This window comes from Sycon ciliatum, chromosome 4 (genome assembly GCF_964019385.1).
Source record: "Sycon ciliatum chromosome 4, ocSycCili1.1, whole genome shotgun sequence".
Classification (NCBI taxonomy): domain Eukaryota; kingdom Metazoa; phylum Porifera; class Calcarea; order Leucosolenida; family Sycettidae; genus Sycon; species Sycon ciliatum.
The window spans coordinates 16,235,932-16,244,137 of NC_088646.1; the positions used below are offsets into that span (position 1 = coordinate 16,235,932).

Genomic DNA, 8,206 nt, shown 5'->3' on the forward strand with positions numbered 1-8,206 from the left:
ATTATTTAGTTTATGTTAGGTAGGTGCAGACAGAGCACCCCATCTCGCTCGAGCAGCTGCTAGCTGCTTGAACCGAACAGTCGTAGTCGACAGTACCGTTAGTTAGGTACATGCAAAGTAAAAGTAAAAGGCGATACGAGTAGATATTTTAGCTGCTATGTCCCAATCTAGAAAACGCACATTCAAAGTGAGTTTGTGTGACAAGCCGGAGCAGCGGTATGGGTTGTCTCTTGCCAATGCTACCCTGGACGCGGTTCTGGAGGCGGCGTGTAAAAAGCTCAAACTGAGTCCTCGAGGAGCCACCCTGCGAACAGCATCAGACAACACGATCATTGATGATGACGAGTATCTCCTTTCTGATGAACTGAAGCCTCCGAATAATCACCTTGTTGTAGTTCCGAAAGGCCAGAATTATGACAGTACTGAAGGTAGGAGCTTATTAATTTTAATAAAGAAAGGCTAGTCCGATCTGTGTTGTCAGTATAATCAAAAACATCGGGCACACATCATGCTATTTTGCAGACATAGACCTGCACACTTGCACACTTTTTTCTCAATGCCAGAACATTCAATTTTCAATCATGATCGGGGCATGGCAGAAAAGTGGAGTCGATAAGGCAGTGCACTGCTGTCGTAAAACCAGCCCAGGATCCACGAAATCCGATCAATCATGCAGCACGACGTCGACGTACATCTTTACGAAAGCTGCTAGTTCATGATCGTTGGAAAGGTTCTGTATTTCGTATTTCGAAATTTTTCCGACTGTCGTGAGTCGAATTTTCCAGATTCCGAATTTCAGTTCGCAAGCTACTTTGCAATCCGAAAAGTTCTTTCTTTCTTCTCATAACACCGGGCCGGTGCTATGTAGCTACAGTACTTACTGTGTGGTTACTATCGGCAAGTAAAATGGCGTGCGCAGACCAATGCAAACCAAAATACGAGCAAGAAACCAAAAATAACTTTCAACTCAACTGCTTCTTTCAACTTCCCAGAAAGTTTGACTGCTCTGTCGACACTCAAATCCTGTACATATAGTAGAAAATATTCCAAAAATTTGAAATAAAGGTCCTCTCTACGACCGCAGTCCCACAACATTAGGACATTGAGAACTTCTTCTGATACCCTTGATCCCAGGTTTGTGGTATCCCTGGCTCGGGAGGAAAAACAGAACTCCAGCTGACTATCATTTCCAGTACATACACACACATTTTACACACACCTCTTCCCTCTCTTATACCTTACCTCTTCGCTACCTTGTTACTGGGAAGAAATTCCCGTTTGGATTTGCGACATAAAACCAAAAATCATCCTCAATTGGAATATGAACCATGAACTGTTTCAATTTATCCTGATCAAACTGTTACATACATGTACTTCACGTCATCCTAGCCTTGGCTCTTACGTGCCAAAAATCATGTCTTGAGCATTGAGTCATGTAACTGGGGTGGTCTCATGTTTTTTTTTATTTAATTTTTATTTATTAACTATTTATTGCTCCAGACCTGCTGCGACAGCTCATGCTGATACAGAACCGTCTGGGTCAGCTTCACGACTCACACCCGGAGGACGTGAGCCGAAAACTCGATGAATTCCGCGATCGCTCCGCCAAGCATAGTATTGTCGTGGATGGTGTCGCTACCCTCACCACCAGCACGGCCCATGTGTCAACACGTGAGGAAGACCCCGACTGGTTCATCGACATTCCCAATCGATTCAAAACGAAGGAAAAGTTCATGAGGTAACACCACTCCTGTAGCTTTATGAGGACATCACGAAAAGAAATTTAAAAAAAACCCAGTTCGATTTAAGATTTTAATCCGAGTTCGATTTAATAATATCCAGGATTCTAGCCAGGAAAATGATTGGAGGGGGAACAAACTGCCCACCCATTTTTGTTCCATGTTCCACCCTTGCTGTGGCACAAACATGCAACGTACAGGTGCACAGAGCACCTGGAACGATCGATATATGACCGCACTTTCGTTGTGTGAACTGAAAAACACAAAAATCTTTAAAAAAATGAGTTGGTTGGTGGTCCATCAGAATGGGAGGGGGGGGGCTTCATCAGAATGGGAGGGGGGGGGGCTTCATCAAAATTGGAGGGGGGCTGCACCTGGAACATGGGGGCACTTTCGTTGTGTGAACTGAAAAACACAAAAATCTTTTAAAAAAATGAGTTTGTTGGTTGTCCATCAGAATGGGGGGGGGGGGGGGGCGGGCTTCATCAGACATGCAACGTACAGGTGCACAGAGCACCTGGAACGATCGATGTATGACCGCACTTTCGTTGTGTGAACTGAAAAACACAAAAATCTTTAAAAAATGAGTTGGTTGGTGGTCCATCAGAATGGGAGAGGGGGGGGCTTCATCAGAATGGGAGGGGGGGGCTTCATCAAAATGGGAGGGGGCTTCATCAAAATGGGAGGGGGGCTGCACCTGAAACAATCGATATAATTATATATTATGACCGCACTTTCGTTGTGTGAACTGAAAAACACAAAAATCTTTTTTTTTAAATGAGTTTGTTGGTTGTCCATCAGAATGGGGGGGGGGCTTCATCAGAATGGGAGGGGGGCTTCATCAGAATGGGAGGGGGGCTGCTCCCCCCCTCCCCCCCCCCTCCCCCCCCCCTCCCCCTCCCCCCTCCCCCCCCCCCCCACAATTGGCTAGAACATTGTTATCGTAGCTCTCAGCCTTTTGCTAAATCCATTCAGCAGTGGTATTCATCACAGTTATCTACTCATCAAGTAAGGAATTACTGCTGGTGTGGTAACCATCCCTTGTGCAAGAGCAATGCGTGCAACATCTTGTCTTGAGATCAGATTTCAGGATGTCTATATCTTTGGCAACTCGGCACAGCAGTATACTTATTCACGCTAGAATTCGATCACAACAAGAACTTTGTGTCCCATGCAATTTGACTTTTTATTGCATTTGTGTGTGCAGGGACAGGGCACGAGGTCGTGTTGCCGGCTATCTAAAGGTGACTAAGAGCTTTGTGAAGGACTACAGTGCGGAGAGCAAGCACCCTGAAGCAGTCAAGACCGTCCTGGAGCAGGCAGTCCAAGACTTGACACACCAGCTCAAACCCCGGAACTACTTTGAGGGCTACTTTGATCGTACCAATGCAGAGCACCGCTTTTGTGATAGAGACGGTGATTTCTTCTGCCAGGGAATCTATAACGAGGACGGTTGTAACTACAAGAGTGTCATCAATCCATACAACAATGGCAAGCACCGCATTGAGTTCTCCAGCTGGAATCTGGACCATGTGTGAGTATGGCGATGCATGCATTCTGCTTCTGCGCTTGTGTTTCAAACTACTGCTGTGGACCTTGAGATGCGGTGGAATGACCAGGGCCGGGACCCTCACTGCCTTAGCGCCGCGTACACGCACTCTAGTTCACGATCACACTGTAAAAATAGACTAGGGGTCAAACGGGTGTTCCGGGTACCCGCCCGTTAATCTCAGGTACCGTTAGTAAAAGGGTACCCGTTTGTAAAAAAAAAAAAAAAAAGGTCATCCTATCGTATTCCAAGACTCAACATAGGAGTGCGGATACTCTTTTCCTTTTTCCTGTACATTCCCGCTTTCGACTTTATCAGGCAGGAGCAGGCTGAAAGACAGACTTGACAGTTGTTCTCTCCACTCTAGTGCAAGTAAAAATCCTCGTACTGGAGGTTTTTGATTGTGATGTGAGAAAATGCAAGACTTGAAACTCGTTCGAGGTGGCAGCTGAGTAACTAGAAAGTTACGATGGTTCTCCGACATCGAACCTGCCACAGTACTTGATGAACTAGTGTCACCAGGCTGAGTGACCAGTCGGAGTGTCACAAACGGTGATGTCCGTAGGTGGTAGCTACATGTATGATACTCATGGTTGTAGTTTGTTCCTTCAATCGACGAGCTGAAAAGTAGTTCGAAATATTGCATACAAGATTACGGATTTGTGAAGATTCATTTCACGAGTTCAACAAGCTAGCACTAGCAGCTAGCTGGCCAGCAGCACATCAGCTGTGTCAGGCACCCCAGCTAGCTATGGGCGCGAACATCTTCTGAATGCAACGAGTACCAGTTCTCTGCGAACATAGCAAATAGGATTGCGCGAGATCACGGAAGTTTTGCTAAACCACTCTGTCCTTGCATGGCTTGAATCACATCGATCTGCAGTTGATTTGCGTAGTGTATCAAAATACATGTAGCTTGTAGGACCATCTACATGTACGATTGTAAGTTACTGCCTGTGAAGTTATGTACATGGGCAAATGCACGGATGACATTCATTTGGAACCTTCATTGCCATAATAATATTTTGATACACGAATCAATTGCGAATCATAATGTAGTATCAAAATACAACCTGAGAATAATTAAAATCATGATTTATGTGAGAAATGCGCAAAAAAATAATATGGCTGCTAAAGGGTACCCGTTAACCCGCCCGTTAAGAAAATCACCCGTTCGTTAGTTAAAGGTACACCCGTTTGACCCCTAAAATAGACTAGCACTGAGTGCTTACGGCTGCAAGGCCAAGGCCGCTTGACTTCTCAACGGTTTTCAATCGGTCCACCACGGTGTAGTAGTAGTCAATGGACTCAGCGGCATGAAAGTGATATGCATGTCATAGCCAGGCCGGAGTAATGGCGGCAACGATTGCTTTCGGATCCGTTTCCATATGGACCCCCGTGCACGCTTGGAGAGGTCTCTTTCGCACCAGGGTGACAAATCTTACTGTACAAGGCTGTAGTAACTAGGCAGAGCCCTGGGGTCTGGCAACTACAGCTTGCATAGCAAAATCGTGTGATGGACCTACCCACCTAGTACCATACTAATCTGCAGTTCGAGTGGATCAAATTTGACCGCAGAGAGCAGCTATGTTTGGACTTTTGACATCATTGCTTTCAAGCCGGATATGATCTACCGGCATGACACTTTGCTTACAAAGAAGTTGAATCACCGGTTTTACTGTTGCTGTCGGCTAGTCTGTATACAGTGAAATTACATGTACGTGCTGTTTGTGAATGGGAGAGCTGCCGTCGTGGTGGAGTGTGTCTTGAGAAGCTGTCAGGTCTATGCGCTCATGATGGCTGAGAGGGAAAAAATACCTTGCATACACAATTTGCACGTAAAACTTGCATATTTTGTTATGTTCTGTCTGTGTTGTCCAGGATTGAGAAATCCCGCTCTGTCCTACCGAACCTCCGCAAAGCTGCAGAGCATGTGGTGCAAAGCAAGGGACGCGATGAGGTCAACATCGACTATTTCTTCAGTCTTTTATTTACAAAGAACAACCTGAAGCTCGTAGAGACCGCCTGTCACGATAAAACTGAACACACTGACAGAGACTGTGATCCAAAGATGATCACCCGACGTACTTGAAAACTTGACATCTAGAGTCCATTTTAGGATTTATGTTAACACAGGAACTGCATTGGGACTCCAGTGTTTCCCTGGTTGCTTTCTGGAACAGCTGCTTGCTTGTAGTAGGTCTAGTTCGCGCATCTCATGTATTTTCACTCATTCTTGATACAGATATAGAGATTCCGAGGATTATTATCTAAATATAAAGGTGGTTACCATCGACTCGAAGCAACATGCGTGAGGGTTTGTCTCCTTTTCTTGGCCAGGACGCCGGTCACGTTCATGGAAATTTTAACGTGGTGTGCACGATGACCCAGGACAGTGCATGAGGCGGCCGCTGGTCCCGTTCAGCGGGTAGTCGCTAGTCACTGTGCATTTTGAATGCGAGACCCTCCATGCCTGGCGAAATGGCCGGTAGTACCAGGCTGGTCGCTATTCACGGTGGTCTTTAGGTTATTATGCAGGTTTTACTGAGAAGTCTTCAGTATTCGTAAATCTATGTAGACGTAGATTTTTCACAGGCTTTCACGATTCCAACTCCCTAGGCATTGCCATTGGCGCATGGCCTGCAGGCTGCAGGCCTGGCTGGTTTCTAGTCTCTTCACTGTCACCATGGTCACTGCCAGTCTAGCCTTTTTATTTGCCATGACCATGAATCACATGATGACTGGCATGAGTGGCCCGCCGGTCACGCTGACACGCTCACAGAGTCACACACACAGACTCAGTGCGGTGTCACCATGGTCACTGTCACATCAGATAGGCATATATGCGACTCGGAGTAGCGCCCCTACTGACCCTGTCTGAGTCTGTATGGCATGGTACTACAATCATGACTGTACACAATCATGGTACATCTACCATGTCTACTGAGTCTGTAGTGTAGGCACAATGCAGAGCGGACACGCCACCGGGCACCCGTGATATGATCTGCACCGCGCGAGCCAGTACGAGTACTAGATCTACGGCAGTAGATCTACGATTTTCATCCGATCCATGATCCACTCGTAGGTCTACCATGGTCTACTCTCCGATCCAGTCTTCGCTTCTCATCGTGACACCGTGACTAGCGTGAGTGTGCATGCACTGCATAAACCATGTACTGACATGACTGTATGTACTGGTCTACCGCGTGCACTGCACTTCGAGCTAATCATTTTTGGTTTTGTCCTGCACTTGATCTTTGACTGTTTGAGTTATATTGCTAGTGTCGTAGTGAGTGCATTGCTACTAAAAAGGTGTGATGAAAGCTAACAAGTAGCTAGCAGTGGTGATTTGGCGGAGCATTACTCTCAGCTAATCCAAGGCCACGTGCGTGGAGAAGTAGACTAGTGGCGGTACGGTGGTCCTGCAGTTCCTAGCGAAGCCCATCTTTGGCATTCTGTTGTTCAAGTAGTTGCATTCAGACGATACCATCAGTGGTTTGCTGAAATACGTCAGGGAGCAGCGCAACAAAGGCCACCTCGCCTGACTACGCCGTCATGGAGGACGAAAAAGTGCCCACAGCGTCCATTAGCATGGATCTCGTAGTCGGCCCAACGCTAACTGAGGTAACATGCCTGGATGGTGTGAGGAGCACGATACAAATGTCTTCTGGAAACGTAGATTATATTATTGTAATGTGAGATTATCTTCCTCCCCCCCCCCCCCCCCCCCCCTGCACATACCACACACACACGCACACACACACCTCAGACCTCAGACCTGCCCATCGCGGAAGCGATGATAGCGAACAGCTATGTTAGACGTAGCAACTTGTGCAGGGATACACACACATACACACACACACACACACACACACACACACACACACACACACACACACACACACACACACACACACACACACACCTCAGACCTCAGACCTGCCCATCGCGGAAGCGATGATAGCGAACAGCTATGTTAGACATAGCAACTTGTGCTGGGATTACACCATTCAACACACACACACACACACACACACACACACACACACACACACACACACACACACACACACACACACACACACACACACACACACACACACACACACACACGCACGCACACACACACACACACACACACACACACACACACACACCATGTACACACACACACATACACACACTAAATACATACACACACACACACACACTCACACACACACACACGTGCGCGCGCACACATTCGTGGGTGCTACTTTGGTGGCGAGGCACAGCGGCAATTGTCACGGGCGTCATACACAGGAAAACACAGGGGTTGTATGCAATGACTTATGCTCGTACTGGTTGTATGCAATGACTTATGCTCGTACTGGTTGTATGCAATGACTTATTCTTGTACTGGTTGTATGCAATGACTTATGCTCGTACTGGTTGTATGCAATGTCAGACACGATCAATCGACGGATGCATACGTGGGCTTAGTAGCTTCTCCGTTCTTAGACTTGTATTATCCCTGGCACAGCAGGCTATTGTTAGACTAAGGTAGAAAGCTTGAGTTGAACTTCAGCATTACCTGTGCATGCTGCACTGTCATGTCATTTTGACTCTACCTAGGGCTGATTCACTGCTGTATTCAACTTGAAAAGTAATGGCATGAAAGGCCTAGTCGAAACTACATGACTACTACATTGTAGTATGGCTTCTGTGCTGCTTGTGTTTGTTTCCCTCCAACCGAAAAACGATTCTACCTGTAGATGGGAAGAATAGTCTAGAGCATCCGGCCGAAAAAAAGTGGCTTGAGAGCAGCCACAAGTGCTGCCGCGTGGCAACACAGATTTACAAAACGGAACTTCACCTGTTGGAAAGAGCAGCTCTCGTACTGTATTACCTGGTCAAAAATCCAAAAATGCCGATGTGA

General features: G+C 46.7%; 2 protein-coding genes across 2 annotated transcripts in view; both read left to right on the forward strand.

The window, feature by feature from the left end:
• Nucleotide 1: 1 nt before the first annotated feature.
• LOC135814696 (DNA fragmentation factor subunit beta-like) lies at nt 2-5,584 on the forward strand. Its single transcript, XM_065327864.1, has 4 exons — nt 2-428; nt 1,501-1,738; nt 2,947-3,273; nt 5,170-5,584. The coding sequence occupies exons 1-4, from the start codon at nt 158-160 to the stop codon at nt 5,378-5,380; spliced, it is 1,047 nt and encodes a 348-aa protein (XP_065183936.1). The 5' UTR covers nt 2-157; the 3' UTR covers nt 5,381-5,584.
• A 941-nt stretch (nt 5,585-6,525) lies between these two features.
• The window catches only part of LOC135814698 (programmed cell death protein 10-A-like), an 8,999-nt gene continuing 7,318 nt past the window's right edge, over nt 6,526-8,206 (forward strand). The window contains exon 1 of the mRNA XM_065327867.1: nt 6,526-6,912. Within this exon, the coding sequence (XP_065183939.1) occupies nt 6,844-6,912 (69 nt within the window). The 5' untranslated portion in view covers nt 6,526-6,843. The remainder of the gene's footprint in view (nt 6,913-8,206) is intronic.

What these genes read in the sequence shown, in the direction of transcription:
- LOC135814696 (XM_065327864.1), top strand. Translation starts at nt 158, where the DNA reads ATGTCCCAATCTAGAAAACGCACATTCAAAGTGAGTTTGTGTGACAAG. An exon ending in ACGAAGGAAAAGTTCATGAG is followed by an intron (nt 1,739 to 2,946) that starts GTAACACCACTC and finishes TTGTGTGTGCAG; the next exon opens with GGACAGGGCACGAGGTCGTG. An exon ending in AGCTGGAATCTGGACCATGT is followed by an intron (nt 3,274 to 5,169) that starts GTGAGTATGGCG and finishes TGTGTTGTCCAG; the next exon opens with GATTGAGAAATCCCGCTCTG.